Source organism: Muscardinus avellanarius (genome assembly GCF_963383645.1).
Source record: "Muscardinus avellanarius genome assembly, chromosome: 16".
In the NCBI taxonomy this organism is placed as follows: domain Eukaryota; kingdom Metazoa; phylum Chordata; class Mammalia; order Rodentia; family Gliridae; genus Muscardinus; species Muscardinus avellanarius.
The window spans coordinates 56,049,451-56,065,839 of record NC_137802.1 but is presented as its reverse complement, the minus strand read 5'-3'; the positions used below and the strand labels follow the sequence as shown (position 1 = coordinate 56,065,839).

Genomic DNA, 16,389 nt, shown 5'->3' with positions numbered 1-16,389 from the left:
TGGCTTTGCTAACATTTTGGGCCTCAGTTTCTTGTTCTATAAAATATGGCATTCTAGATAATCTTTTATAATGCATTTCTTTGAAATTTGCATATGCACTATCACAAACTTCTGGCAGGAAGAAGAGTGATCTCATTAATATGTCAGAAATACTCAGCTGAGTATAACGAAGCACACCTGTAATCCTAGTACTTGGGAGCCTAAGACAGGAGGATCGCAGGTTTGAAGATAACCTCATCAATGAAATGAGAACTCTCAGCAACCTAGCAAGATTGTTTCAGGAACAAAAAATTAAAAGAGCTGGGACTGCTAGGCCTGGTGGTGCATGCTTATAATCCCAGCATTTGGAAGGCTGAGAGAGGAGGATTGTGATTCCAGGACATCTTTATCTACTTAATGAGGTCATTTACAACTCAATGAGACCCTGTTTCAAAATAAAGAATAAAAAATAGGGCTGGGGATGTAGGAGTTAGACTGCCCCTGGGTTCCATCCCCAGTGCTGGGGGAAAAAAAGAAAGAGAATAAAAGGGCCGGGAGTATCACCCAGAATAGTGGCACACATCTGTAATGCCAGTACTGAAGTACCAAAAAAGAATAAATGAGAATACCCACGGTTATACCCAAAGTCCAGGATCTCTGGAGAGACACCATCTACACACAGTAATGCAAAGGCAGGAAGGGGGGAGGGTTATTGGGGAACTAGCTGGCTAGGGTCCAAGTCCTCCAACTCAGTGGAGTTTTGACAAGGACCTCGAGTCTTTGTTTCAAGGCAGTTTTATACATTTTAGTCATTCAGGTGGGCTGTGATTTACATTTCAGTCACTCGGGCTGTGATTTACAAAGGAGTTATCTTTTTTTTTTTTTTTTTTTTTTGGTGTTACTGGGGTTCCTGGAAGCCCTTCTACCTCCGGGCTACACTCCCACGGGCTACACTCCCAGACCTAGTTTTTAACTTTATGTGGAAACAGGGTCTCTTAAACCAGCGAGGCTGGCTCCGAACCAGCGCGATCCTCCTGTCTCTGCCTCCCAAGCGCGGAGATTACAAGCGTGCACCACCACGCCCGGCAAAGGAGTTATCTTTAAACCAAAAGGAATCTTTGCTGCTGTTATCACAAGCAACTGGACAGGATACTTGGTGCCTCCCATTTGTTTGTGCCTCTTGAGATTGGTTGGGAGTTTTTCATCCTGACCCAGGTGCCAAAACTGGCACTTAACTGTTAGTTGTATTCCTGGGAAACTGAAACTCAGGCCTAGCATGTTTACTGTATGGTTTGCTGTATGGATGAAGCCTGTCATGGCCCCGCTTTGGTCCTACACCACAGCTTTATAAAATTATTTTATTTATATGGTGTCTTTTTCAACCAGGTGTATTAATTTACCAAGCGGCCATACAAAGCATCACAATCTGGGTTTCTTTAACAACAGGAATTTATTCTTTTACAGTTCTGTAGGCTAGAAGTCTAAAATCAAGGTTTTATAAGAGCCTTGCACTTTCTGGGGAAAAATCTTTTATCTCTTCTGAAGTTCCAATGGTTGCTGGCAATCCTTTTTTCTTCTTTTTTTTTTTTCTTTTTTTGGACTGTAGCTACATCACTCCTGTTGTTGCCTAGTCCTCATGTGATGATAATTTCTCTGGAAGTCTATATCCAAATTTTTCTCTTAAAAATACATGTCAGAGCTGGGCGTGGTAATTAATTACAAGTGCACCCTTTAATCCCAACGCTTGGGATGCTGAGACAGGAGGGTTGCACAGGTTCAAAACCAGACTCAGAGCCGGGCGTGGTGGCGCACACTTGTAATCCCAGCATTTTGGAGGCTGAGACCGGAGGATCACGGTTCAAAGACAGCCTCAGCTACTTAGGCCCTTTGCAACTCAGTGAGACCCAGTTTCAAAATAAAGAATAAAAAATAGGGCAGGCCGGTCATGGTGGCGCACGCTTGTAATCCCCGCGCTTGGGAGGCTGAGACAGGAGGATCACATGGGTTCGAAGCCAGCCTCAGCTACTTAGTGAGGCTCTCAGAAACTTAGTGAAACCCTGTTCTCCCCCTCCCCCCCCCAAAAGGTCTGGGAGTATAGTTCGGAGGTAGAAAGCCTCTGGGTTCTACCCCCAGTACCATAAAAAAAAAAAAAAATAGGGCAGGGGGTATAGCTCGGAAGTCGAATGCCCCTGGGTTCCATCCCCAGACCCGCCAAAATAAACAAAAATAGAGCCTCAGCTACTTAGGCTCTCCACAACTTAGACCGTTTCAAAAATAGGGAATAAAAAGTAGGGCTGGGGGTGTATCTCAGAGCTAGAATGCTCCTGAGTTCATCCCAGTACCACAAACAACAGCAACAAAGGAATGACCTGGGCAGGGTGGCACGCACCAGTAATCGAGTACTTGGGAGGTCAAGACAGGAGGATTGCAGATCTTAGGCCAGCCCAAGCAATTTAGCAATACCCCAGTGACTTAGTGTAACCCTGTTTCAAAATACAAAGTAAGAAAAGCGCTGCAAGCCAGGTGTGGTGGCATAGAGTTGTAATTCCAGTACTTGGGAGTCTGAGACAGGAGGATTGCAAGTTCAAAAACAGCCTCAGCAATTAGTGAGACACTCATCAATCTAGGGAGATCCTTTTTTTTAAATAATAAAAATTAAAATAGAGGTGGGGGTGTGGCTCACAGGTAGAATGCTCCTGGGGTAAATCTCTAGTACCACTACCGCCACCACCACCACCACCCCCCAAAAAAAAGAGAAAAGAAAAAACCCACTAGGAGTACCTCAGAGATAGAATACCCTTGGCTTCAATCCCCACTATTCCACCTCCCCTCATCACTAGTCATATTGTATTTAGGGCCCAAGTGAAGCTTTTTTTTTTTTTTTTTTTTTTTCTGGTCTGGGGACAGAACCCAGTGGCATTCATTTTACCTCTGAGCCACACCCCCTGCCCTAATTTTTATTCTTTTATTTTGAAACCGGGTCTCACTGAGTTGCAGAGGGCCTAAGTAGCTGAGGCTGTCCGCAAACTGTGATCCTCCGGTCTTAGCCTCTCGAATGCTGGGATTATAAGCGTGCGCCACCAAGCTCGGCCAAGTGAAGCTATTTTGAGGACTACTGCTAAGTGATTTCAAGATCCAGTTACCAGTTTCTGTTCTGTCAGAAGTTAACTATTACCTTCTAAGTCATAGGTGAGTATATAGAGTCCCTTTGGGGAATAATGCTTCCTTTTGCTCTCTGGAGAAATAATACAATATCTAGGAAGTCCTCTGTACTTTTCTCCAAACTATGGTATTTTTAAATTTTTCTTATTTATTCTTTTTGCTTTAAAAAATAAAATGATCCCAGCCAGTCGTGGTGGCGCACACTTGTAATCCCAGCATTTGGGAGGCTGAGACCACAGGATCGTAGTTCACAGACAGCCTCAGCTACTTAGTGAAGGCCCTGTTTCAAAATAAAGAATAAAGGGTTGGGCGTGGTGGTGCACGCTAGGTCTGGGAGTGTAGCCCGGAAGTAGAAGGGCTTCCAGGAACCTCAGTACCACAAAAATAAATAAAGAATAAAAAATTGGGCAGGGGGTGTAGCTTGGAGGTCGAATGCCTCTGGGTTCCATCCCAAGGACTCCCCCCCCCCAAAAAAAAAAATGCTCCTGTGTTTTAAAAAGAAAAAGCAAAGCCAGGCATGGTAAGGCACAGTATTGCACTGTTGGAGGGCAGCCTCACTAAGTATCAACCCTCATCAACCTAGTGAGACACTGTTTCAAAATTTAAAAATTTTGGCTTGTAGCTTAGAGGTAGAATGCCCCTAGGTTCAATACTCAACATCCCCATAAAAGAAAAGAGAAAGCAAACAATGTGCATACCTTCAGTATTTACTTCAGTATTTAAATAAAAATTTATTCATGAATATTTAATGTTCAGAGTTAGTCTTAAGCTAGGCATGGTACCTATCTCAGTACTTGGGAAGCTGAGACAGGAGTATTGTAGGTTCGAAGCCAGTCTCAGTAATTGAGTGAGGCTGTTGGCAACTAATTCAGACCTTGTTTCCAAATAAGAAAAAAATAAAATCGGGTTAGGGGTATAGGCCTCTGGGTTCCATTCTCAGTACCATTTTTTTTTAAAAAGTATTTTAATGGTTTAGAGGCTTGTAAGAGAGGTCATTTGTACTGTCTGATTCCTGTGTCTTTTGCATCGTTTCTCTAGAGCATAAATATCAAAACTCAGAGCTGTAGAGACCAAACTGGTTCTAAAGCTAAAGGAGACTTCTTTCTCTAAGTCTTCTGCATTTGTGTCTAATACCTTCTCATTTTTCATCCCTCCTTCTACCTGGTATGTGAGATTTCACAGCAATCACTAAGGGTGGAAATGTTTACACCTTTCTCTTGAAATTTTGTAAAGCAGTTGTTTTTCATCTTAAGAGGTTTATAAGGCTTCATGGACAGCTGTGTGTTACCCAGGGTAAACCAGGGTGTTTTTTTTTTTTTTTTTTTGTTGTTGTTTGTTTGTTTTTGTTTTTGCAGTACCCAGGGGCATTCTACCTCCAAGCTACATCCCCAGCCCTATTTTTTTAATTCTTTATTTTTATTTTTATTATTTATTCACTAAGTAGCTGAGGCTGTTTGCAAACCACTATCCTCCTGTCGCAGCCTCTCAAATGCTGGGATTACAAGCATGCACCACCAGGCCTGGCCTACCAGGGTGATTCTTGTGGAACTCATCCACAGTGGGGTCAATGTAGTAGGGTTTAAGATGGTAGGAAAGGTTCACACCAGCCTTTTAAATATTGTAATTTTATTTTGGACTTAGAAAGCTTTGTAGTTTACACAAGGAATAATTATAAGACTGCATGCAGCCAAGCATAGTGGCACATTCTTGTAATCCAAGTATTTGGGAGGCTGAGACAGGAGGATCACGGTTCGAGGACAGCCTCAGCTACTACTTAGTGTGAGGCCCTTCACAACTCAGTGAGACCCTGTTTCAAAATAAAGAATAAAACATAAAAAGACTGCATGCAGCTGCAACCCATTCCAATTTTTTGGTCCCTGTTTAAAGCAGAAGCTGCCTTCAGCCTCATGGGAGTTCTCTAGGCCTGATCAGATAGTGTGATCCTGATATGACTCATGGGGCAGGGAGCAAGAATGGAGATATTCTTTACCTTTAGTTTTGTCCTCTGCCAGTTGCTATTTCAGAATATAATAGCCTAAAGTTACTGCCCCTTGGACTGATGTCCACAGACATTCCTCATTAAGGAATGAAGTTAAGTCATTGGTTTCTTTTGGGAACTCAGGAGTATTGTAACTCTGAGCTATACCCGCAGTCCTGTTTTTAGTTTTGAAACAGTCTCACTTAGCTGCCAACGGCCTCACTTAAGTAGCTAAGGCTTTCGGCAAACTGTGACCCACCAGTCCCCCTCCCTGGAATTACAAGTGTGCACCACCACGCCCGGTGGTGCAGGGACTCTTCCGTCTTTGTTTTACTCCATTGTTTTTGATAAAATTAATTGGACTTGTTGTTTAAAATAGTAATACATTTAGTACTTCTTGAGCCACATTTCTTTTTTTTTTCTTTTTCTTTATTTTTGGGGGGGTGGTACAGGGGTTCCTGGAAACCCTTCTACTTCCGGGCTACACTCCCAGACCTATTTTTTTTATATTTTTATTTGGAAACAGGGTCTCTTAAGCCAGCACAGCTGGCTTCGAACATGCGCGATCCTCCTGTCTCCACCTCCCAAGTGCAGGGATTACAAGCTTTTGCCACCATGCCCTGCCTTGATCCACATTTCTGATTAGGTAAATGAGAAAGAAAAACTGTCTTGCTGATGTTAATTCTGTAGGTTTCCATTGGTAATATAGTATAAAATGCTACAAAGTAATCATCTGTTACATATTCTAGATCTGGAAGATCCACATAAAAACTGATAAATGGCTGAAATTTCGTGTATGTCAGAGCATTCAAGTATTAGGAGAGAGAGAAGCTGAGAGTCTGAATCTTTTTTGCCTTACTCAGTACTCTGCTAGGCATTTTAACTCTTTGGGAAAGCAAAGCTCCTGTTATGTTGTTTGTTTCTCAGCCATGGAAAAGTCCTCTGGTAAACTAATCTGCCCCCCCAACCATTTTGATATTAACTTCTAAATTAAATTTGTAATTAATAGCACTCTTATGCTATTTTTCTTTTCTCTTGTCTTTCTTACAGGGGTTGGTAGTTCTTGGGGAGGCACCTCCCCCAGAACATACAACAGACTTACTGCTCCCACTTGGTTCTGAGGCGAAGACCGATCACGGGACTGATAAATTGGTAAGTGTAAAAGATAGAAAAGGGAAAATGAGTAAGAATTCAGGGTATAGCTTAACCACACACTTTATTCTCTGTAACTAGAATCTTTGCGTTGGCTAAAGGAAGGGAACTGTATCCCTTTATCACTTAGGGCATTTCAAGAGGTGAATTCCTGAATAGGGCAACATAGTCCTCTTACAGCTGTGCAGCTAGCTTTAGAATTTAAATGCAAGCCGGATATGGTGGCACATGCTTGTAATCCCAATATTTGGGAGCTTGAGACAGCACAGTTACAGATTTCAGGCCAGCCTCAACTACTTAGTGAAGCCCTCCACAACTTAGTGAGACCCTGTTTAATTTTTTTTTTAAAGTAGGGCTGGTGGGGTAGCTAAGAGGTAGAATACCAAGTGCCCCTGAGTCCCATTCCCAATAATGCAAGGGGGGGGGGCAATGCAAAATCAGGAGTTGTAGCTTGGTTTAGAATGCCCCTGGGTTTGTTTAGTACTACAAAAATATACAATAAGTAATTATGAAAACAACATAATAAGTATACTCTGTCGCTGTCTTGTATTCAAGGAGAGATTAAGTTTATCACACTGAACTTCTACCCTTATTAATATATACATGCTCTCTATAAACCTTCAGTATTATAGGAGACAAAAAGTAGTACATTTCCATTATATTAGTGGAATAGTCTGCAGAACATATATAATTGTGAGTATATTTACTGGGAAGTTGAACCCAAAGACATTTTACCTTTGAGCTACTCCCCCAGCCCTATTCAGCCCTATTTTACTACTTTTTTTTTTTGGTGGTACTGGGGGTGGAACCCAGAGGCTTTCTACCTCCGGACTATACTCCCAGACCTTTTTTATATTTTCTTTGGAAACAGGGTCTCACTAAGTTGCTGAGAGCCTCACTAAGTAACTGAGGCTGGCTTCGAACCTGTGCGATCCTCCTGTCTCAGCCTCCCAAGCGTGGGGATTAAAAGCATGCGCCACCACGCCCGGCTTACTACATATTTTAAAACACGATCTGGCTAAGTTGCAGAGGCTGACCATGAACCTGCAGTCCTCCTGCTTCAGTCACCCAAGTACATTGCAAGCATGCACCACCATGCTTTTATTTATTTATTTATTTATTTTTTTGCCAGTCTGGGAATGGAACCCAGGGGCATTTGACCTCCAAGCTACATCCCCTGCCCTATTTTTTTGTTGTTGTTTTTAAATTCTTTATTTTGAAATGGTCTCACTAAGTTGTGGAGCGCCTCTCACTAAGTAGCTGAGGCTGTCCATGAACCGCGATCTTCCAGTCTCAGCCTCCCAAATGCTGGGGTTACAAGCGACCACACCTGGCTTTTTTTTTTTTTTTTTTAAACTGCTGGGGATGGAACTCAAGAGCTCTGAGCTACACCCTGTTTTTTTTATTATTTCAAAACAGGGTCTCACTGAGTTATAAAGAGCCTAAGTAGTAGCTGAGACTGTCTTCAAACTGCAGTTTTCCTATCTCAGCCTCCCAAATGCTGGGATTACAAGTGTGTGTCACCATGCCCAGCTCAAATATTTTTTTAAGGGCATCAGGTTGACTTAAAAGTTTACTTCATTGGAGTCTCAATGGGTTTCACATCTATAATCCCAGTGATTCCTGAGGATGAGGTCAGAGAATACAAGTTCCAGGCCAATCTGGGGCATTTATCCACTCAAGGGGGCTGCTGGATGTATGGCTCAGTGATGGAATGCTGCTGGTCCAGTGATGGTACTGCCAGAAAGAAAATTACTTTGCCGTGTGTTTGCAAATCTGTACCTAATTTGTCAATTGCCATATTGCCTGGCAAAGATTTTCATGGTAGGAAGGAGGGTTTATTTAGCATTTTCATTACCTAGCTCTTTTTTTTTTTTTTTTTAAGAGGAGTGACTTCCCTCTTCTCCATTTTGTCTTTGGTTTTTTTATATTTTTGCAGAACTAGGGATTGAATACCTCAAGGGCATTCTGCCTCTAAGCTACACACCAGCCCTATTTTTTGTTTTGTTTCTTTTTTTTTGTCATTCTGGGGATGGAACCCAGGGGCATTCTATCTCTAAGCTACACCTCCAGCCCTACTTTTTATTTGTTTATTTTTGTGGTACTGGGGATTGAACCCAGGGGTTTTCTATCTTCAAGCTACACCCTCCGTCTTATTTTTTATTTTGAAACAGGGTGTCATTGAGTTTCAAAGGGCCTCACTAAGTAGCTGAGGTGATCTCTCAAATGCAGGGATTACAAATGTGCACCACCACACCCAGCTTTTTTTTTTTTTTTTTTAAACAAGCTCTCACTAAGTTGCTGCGGTTGGACTCAAACCTGTGATCCTCCTGTCTCAGCCTCCCAAATACTGGGATTACAACCGTGTGCTACCATGCCCAGCTCCATTTTGTACTCAAAAATCTTAGATTGAATCATATGCAGTGGCACACATATAATCCCAGTACTTGAGAGGCTGTGACAGAAGGATTGCAGGTTTGAGGACAGCTTTAGCAAGTAGTGAGACTCTCATTAACCTAGCAAGACCCTTTTTCAAAATAATGCTGAGGCATGTAGTTCAGAGGTAGAATGCCCCTGAGTTCAATACCCAGAACCATAAACACAAAAATAAAATTTAGGTCACATTTGGCAGGGGGTACTTGTAAAACCTGTTCTCTATTTTACTGTTGATTTTCCCTACAAGAAATAGGTAATTTTTCTCTCTCCCTCTCCCCTCTCTCCCTCCTCTCTCATTACAGAAAATATATTTAAAGGCTTGTGGTTTAAAGATAATGATGTCAGTTTTTTTGTGTTGTTTATTTTCATATTCTTATTTCTGAAACTCAGTGGAATTAACAACAGAAACAAAGTATTTTCAGGACTGTTAATATATAGTTTCAAAGAAATGCGTAGTGACTTATTAAGGAAAAATCGTGGTTGTGGCAAAACTTGTAATATGGTATATTGATTACTGGTACTGATTTGTATCAGTACCAAAGAAAGAATGCTAGAATAACATAATTTAGGGGCTTATAAAACCTTAATATTCTGCAGAACAATTAAATTGTAACTTTAGGTGTTATGTCTTCAATGAGACAAATCACTTTTAACTTATTAGTGTTCTAAGATAAACCCCCCAAGTAAGGCATGTGGGATCCTAGTAATTTATAGTCAATAAAAACAAAGTTAAATAATTTATAGTCAGATGACTCTTAATTGGGCTAATGTTAGATAATATTTCAGTGTCACTGAAAGGAGATATAACAATCCTTTTTTGCTTTATTTTCTTTTTTGGTGGTACTGGGGTTCCTGGAAGCCCTTCTACCTCCGGGCTACACTCCCAGACCTATTTTTACATTTTATATTTGGAAACAGGGTCTCCTAAGCCAGCGCGCGCGGCTGGCTTCGAACCTGCGCGATCCTCCTGTCTCTGCCTCCCAAGCGCGGGGATTACAAGCGTGCGCCACCACGCCCGGCTTTTGCTTTATTTTCAAATCAAGTGATTGTTTTTTGTTTTTGTTTTGCGGCACTGGGAATTGAACCCAGGGGCATTCTATGTCTGAGCTACACCTGCAGCCCTACTTTTTTATTCTTTTTTTTTTGGGAGGGGGTAATGGGGTTCCTGGAAACCCTTTTATCTCCAGGCTACACTCCAAGACAGACAGATATATATATATATATATTTTTTTTTTTTGAGGGGGGGGGAACAGGGTCTCTTAAGCCAGCAGGGCTGGCTTGGAACCTGCACGATCCTCCCGTCTCCGCCTCCCAAGCATGAAGATTACAAGTGTGTACCACCGCGCCTGGCTTTTATTCTTTCTTTCTTTATTTTTTTGTTGCTGGTACCTCCGGTCTACACTTCCAGACCCATTTTTTTATATTTTTATTTGGAAACAGGGTTTTCTGGGGGGGAGGGTGGTGGTACTGGGGTTCCTGGAAGCCCTTCTACCTCCGGGCTACACTCCCAGGCCTATTTTATATTTTGTATTTGGAAACAGGGTCTCTTAAGCCAACAAGGCTGGCTTGGAACCTAGGCGATCATCCTGTCTCTGCCTCCCAAGCGCAGGGATTACTAGCGTGCACCACCACGCAGGGCAGAAACAGGGTCTTTTAAGCCAGGGAGGCTGGCTTCGAACCTGTGCGATCACTTCCAGCTATTCTTTATTTTGAAACATTGTCTTACTAAGTTACAGAGGGCCTCGCTAAGTAGCTGAGGCTATCCAGGAACCTGCAGTCCTCCTATCTCAGCCTCCCAAGGACTGGGATCACAAGCATGCCTCACCACACCCAGCTAAATGATTGTTTCCTTGTTAGAACCAGTGTGTACATGCTTAAACATAGTATAGATAACACTGAAACTAAATTCTAAAAAATGCTCATTAACATTAGCAACTAGGTAAGTCCCTTTTTGAGCATGGAGCATGACAGATGGATTTTTTTTGTTGATGATGCCACAAAATAATAGGGCAGAACAAAGTAAAATCTAGTACAAACCTCCTAGAAGAAATTTTCTCTCCCCTTTGAGGGAAGTGTCACTTCTCACCCAGACAGTGTGAAAGGTAAGAGAGAAAATAAAAACCTATGGCTTTGTTTCTGCTAAAGACATTTGTGCAAATAAATTCCGGTATGAAATAAAATCTTTTTCTTTCTCCTTCCCCAGTTATTGGGGTTCCCCCTTCTCCATTACTGGGAATTAAACCGAGGAGCATTCTACCTACAAGCTACATCCCCAGCACTATTCTTTTCTATTATTATTATTATTATTATTATTATTATTATTATTATTATTTTGAACCAGGGTCTCACTAAGTTACTGAGGCTAGCCTCAAACCTGTGATGCTCCTGCATTGGGATTTCTAAATTTGATCCACCTGTCAATCAAACGTACCATGTTCCATGACATTGAAAATTGTTCTCCAGTATTCAAAAAAATGACCTTTATCTTTCCCTCTTCCCTCTTTGGAATAGATAGCAGTCTCTTTTCACCTTGTCAAAAAAGTGTAATAAGCAGGGAAGACCTAACTTGGAACCTGTGCTGTATGATAGGTGAAGAGCACTTTGGGGGTGGGGGTGGGGCGCCTGGAGATGGAACTCAGGGACATTTGACCTCCGGGCTACACCCCCTGCCTTATTTTGTATTTTTATTTTGAAACAGGGCCTCACTAAGTTACAGAAGGCCTCACTAAGTAGTTGAGAGGCTGTCCACGAACCACCATCCTACAGTCTCAGTCTCCTGAATGCTGGGAATACAAGTGCGTGTCACCATGCCCAGCCCTAAGAACACACTTTAAATGTATTCAAGAAAGTCATCACTGGGTGTGGTGGCACGTGCTTGCAATCCCAGCACTTGGGAGGCTGAGACAGGAGGATCGCACAGGTTCAAAGCCAGCTGAGAGCTACTTCCTCTCAGCAACTTAGTGAGACCCTATTTCCAAATAAAATAAAAAAAAAATAGGTCTGGGAGTATAGCCTGAAGGTAGAAAAGCCCCCTGGGTTCCACCCCCAGTATCACGAAAAAAGAGAGAGGGAGGGAGGGAGAGACATCAAAGATTTAAACGAGGTATTCTTAGGAAAAGATGAGGACCTTCTTGGTCCATCTGCCACAAGGTTCTATCATTCAGTCAGAGGTTTACAATGTCACTGGTGTATAAAATGTCAGAAGATGTTTTTCAGGCTGGCATAAAATGTCAGTGTTTATCTGTAACACATACAAGTCCTCCCATATACTTTAATCTAGATATTAAGTGACCTCCATTAATGCCCTTTAAAATGTAAATTCTCTCACAATAGTTATGCTGTGCTAGCCAGACATGGTGGCACACACTTGTAATTCCAGCATTCTGGAGTCTGAGATAGGATCGCGGTTCACGGACAGCCTCAGCTACTTAGGCCCTCTGCAACCTAGTGAGACCCTGTTTCAAAATAAAGGATACAAAATAGGGCAGGGAGTGTAGCTCGGTGGTCGAAAGCCCCTGAGTTACAGATCCGCCCCCCCCCCCCAAAGTTATTCTGTACTGTTAAGAAAAATCTGTACATATTTGGCTTAGACAGTTTTTTTCTGAATATTCTCAGTTCATGCTTGCTTGAGTCCTTGGTTATAGAACCTATGAACATGAAGGCAGACTGCAAATATATAAATGGCTTTATTTTTACTAAGGAAATCGAATTCATAGTTTAAAATCTTTCTACAAAGAAGTGTATAACTGGGCATGGTGGCACACGCTTGTAATCCCCAAGCTTGGGAGGCTGAGACAGGAAGATCATATAGGTTCAAAGCCGGCCTCAGCTACTTAGTGAGGCTCTCAGCAACTTAGTAAGACCCTGTTTCCAAATAAAGTATAAAATTGATCTGGGAGTGTAGCCCGTAGTAAAGCCCCTGGGTTCCACCTCCAGTCCCCCCCCCCCCCCCCCCGGCGCCAAAAAAAAGTGTATAAATTCAAATGATTGCACTCACAGGGCAAAAAATACTAGACCTAGCCAAACTTAGAGGAAAAAAAGAGGGAATATTTCCTCTTACTTGATAAATCCAGAATAACCGTAATACCCAAACCATACAAACACACTAGAAGAAAATTTCCAACCTACATACTTTCTGAACACAGAAACAAAAATCCTTAGTCAAAGACTAGCAAATTATATGAATATTGTAAATAACATAAATAGAGTTTATCTCAGGAGTGTATCTTTGGAGTGGTTTTCAAAAATGTAATTAACAGAATAAAGAAAAAGAAACTATGTCATCATCCCTGTAGGCACAGAGGAAGCATTTGACCCACATATTATAGTAATTGTCAGCAAACTAGGAATAGAAGAAAACTACCTCAGAAAACCTGTAATTAATATCATTCTACTTGGTGGAAGGTGGTACTTAACCAATAATATTGTAAAAGTGTTGTATCTAGACAATGGAATATAGCAAGAAAAAATGCGTCAAAATTGAAATACCTAGGAGAACTGCCTTTATTTGAAGGCATGATACATAGAAAAACCTATGCAAAAATCCTTTTTATTACTTTTTTGTACTGAGGATGGTACCAAGGAGCATTCTACAGCTGCAGCCCTTTTATTTAATTTTTATTTTGAAATAGGTCTCCTTATATTGCTAAGACTGTCCTGGAACCTGGAGTCCTCTTAGCCTCCCAGGTAATTAGGTTTACAGACATGTGCCACCATATCTGACTCAATAAGCTATTAAAACTATTACATAAACCAGGTGTGGTGGCTCCTCTAATCCCGGTACTTGAGGTGTGAGACAGGAAGTTTACAGGTTTGAGGCCAGCCTCACCAATTTAGTGTGAGACTCAATTGCAAAATTAAAAAAAAAAAAAAAAAAAAATCCAGCTACGGGTGTATGTAGCTCAGGGGTAGAATGCCCCTGAATTCAATCCCTAGTTCAAAAAAAAAAAGCTAATACATAGCCAGGTGATATGGTGTACACTTGTGATACCAGTTCTTAGAGGCTCAGACAAGAGGATCCTAAGTTCAAAAGTTTAAGTCCAGTGTGTGGTTAGGAATGAACCCAGAAGCAGTCTACCTCTGAGCTATTACCAGGTCTCTGGAGGCCAGAAGTCATCTTCTTATAACTGTTTTTGTTTTTTCTTGTACTGGAGATTAAACCCATGGGTGTAATATCTCCAAGCTACATCCCCATCACTTATTTATTTATTTATTTATTTATTTATTTATTTATTTTTAATTAATTAATTTATTTATTTTGGTGGTACTGGGGTACCTGGAAGCCCTTCTACCTCTGGGCTACACTCCCAGACCTATTTATTTTACATTTTTTATTTTGGAAACGGTCTCCTAAGCCAGCGCGCATGGCTGGCTTCGAACCTGCGCGATCCTCCTGTCTCTGCCTCCCAAGCACGGGGATTACAAGCGTTCGCCACCACGCACGGCCCGCTTTTTTATTTTTAATCAGGTTATGGTTAAGTTGTGGAAGGTCTCCTAGCTAAGAAGCTGAGGCGGCTTCAAATCTGTGATACTCCTGTCTCAGCCTCCCAAATACTGAGATTACAAGTGTGCACCACTACGCCCAGCTTTGGCTTATTCTATAGTTTGAAACAGGTTCTCAGTGAATTCCAAAGGGCCTCACTAAGTAGCTGAGGCTGTCTTGGAACCATGATCCTCCTGTCTCAGCTTCTCAAATGCCGGGATTACAAGCATATGCCACCATGCCTGGCTTCTATTATTGATTCTTATCCTAAGATTAAAAAAACCTCTTTGAGGAGCCAGGCGTGCTGGCGCATACTTCTAATCCCAGCATTTGGGAGGCTGAGACAGGAGGATCGGGGTTTGCAGACAGCCTTAGCTCTACTTATTGAGGCCCTTTCCAACTCAGACCATATTTCAAAATAAAGAATAAAAAATAGGGTTGGGGGTATAGCTCAGAGGTAGAATGCCCCTGGGTTCCTTCCTGAGTACCACCAAAAAAACAAACAAAAACCAAAAACTTCTTTTGAACCCTGACTATTCTCCCTTTCCTTTAAGAGTTCTCTGAAAAATTTTTGGCCTATTTATTTATTTATTTATTTATTTATTTATTTATTTATTTATTTGTAGTCCTGGAGATGGAATCCAGGGCCATTCTACCTCTGAGCTACACTCCAGCCCTATTTTTATTCTTTATTTTGAAACAGGGTCTCACTGAGTTGCATAGGGCCTCACTAAGTAGCTGAGGCTGTCGAACTGTGATCCTCCAGTCTCAGCCTCCTGAATGCTGGGATTACAGGCATGTACCACCACACCCGGGCTTGTAATATTTTTTGAATAAGCACTTCAGTAACATTATTTTAGCCAGTTTGGTGGCACATCCCTTTTATTCTCTTTATTGGGAAGACTGGGACAGGAGAAACATGTTCAAGGCAAGCCATAACAACTTAGCCAGATTCTATTTCAAACTTTAAAAAAATAGATAGGGCTTGAGTATAGCTAAGAGGTAGAATGCCTTAGCTTCAATCTCCAGTACACAAAACCATTATTTTTGCTTTAAGATTTTCCACTTTTTTATTACTTCCCTCTTTAGCTCTAAACATTTGATTTTGGGGTTTTGTTTTGTTTTGGTACTGGGGATTGAACCCCAGGGGTATTCTACCTCCATTCTATACCTCCATCCCTATTTTTTATTCTTTATTTTGAAACAGGGTCTCCTAAGTAGCTGAGTCTGGCTATAATTGTAATCCTTCAATCCTCCTGTCTTAGCCTCCTGTCTTAGCTTCCCAAGTACTGGGATTACTAGTATGCCTGGTTTGCTTTTTGTTTTTTAAGATATGGTGTCACTGGAGATTGAACCCAGGGACATTCTATCCCTATACTATAACCCCATTCCTGTATTTCTTATGTAAAGAGAAAAAACAATAATCATAATATACGTGCTGCCTTTTGCTGTGTCCACATTTATAATACCAGCTGCCCAACTGGCTTACCCAGTAGGATCACACATCATAACTATGAGGCTAGCCTTTGCAAGTTAGACCCTTTTCCAAAATAAAAACTACAATGTGCTAGGGATGCAACTTAGTGGTAGAGCACCCCTGTGTAAATTGTCCTCTTCTTTTTTTGGACCTGGGATTGAACCCTTGGCCTCTGAGAAACATAGGTTCAAGGCCAGCCATTTATTTTATATCACAGCTATAACCCCAGGCCTTAATTTTTATTTTGAAACTTTTTTTTTTTTTTTTGGTACTTAGGATTGAACCCAAAGGCAGTCTACATCCCAGCTACACCTCCAGCCCTGTTTTATTTTCTTTTTGAAACAAAATCTTACCAAGTTGCTTACTAAATTGCTGAGGCTGGCCTCAAACATGCTATCCTCCTGTTTTAGCCTCCCAAGTACTGGGATTATAGGTATGTGGCATCACGTCCTGTTTATTGTTGGGTTTTTTTTTTTTTTTTTTTCCTTAAACAGTCCAAAGAACTTAAATAGTTCTTTGTGCTATTGGTTAAGCAGAAATCTCTTTTCCTTAAACTTTAGCAATCAACAAAGATGATGACTGTAGTGCATCAGCCTGATAAGGGTTTGGGATAGAGTAAAGGGATAGATGATGGCTAAGAAATACTTGACCAACAGCTGTAAATACTGTCTAATTATTTCAAAGTAAATTAGGTACTGAATACCTAAGTTGGACAATAAGTAA

At 41.3% G+C, this 16,389-nt stretch overlaps 1 protein-coding gene across 5 annotated transcripts in view; it reads left to right on the top strand.

Moving 5' to 3' along the window:
- The window catches only part of KANSL1 (KAT8 regulatory NSL complex subunit 1), a gene marked incomplete at both ends in the record, with an annotated part of 129,339 nt that overhangs the window by 75,931 nt on the left and 37,019 nt on the right, over window positions 1–16,389 (top strand). For 2 of the 5 annotated variants that reach the window (XM_080712958.1, XM_080712956.1), the window contains one exon: window positions 6,170–6,271. The exons of the other annotated variants lie outside the window; for them this stretch is intronic. In XM_080712958.1, coding sequence (XP_080569084.1) covers window positions 6,170–6,271 — 102 coding nt within the window. The remainder of the gene's footprint in view (window positions 1–6,169; window positions 6,272–16,389) is intronic. 5 annotated transcript variants of the gene reach the window in all.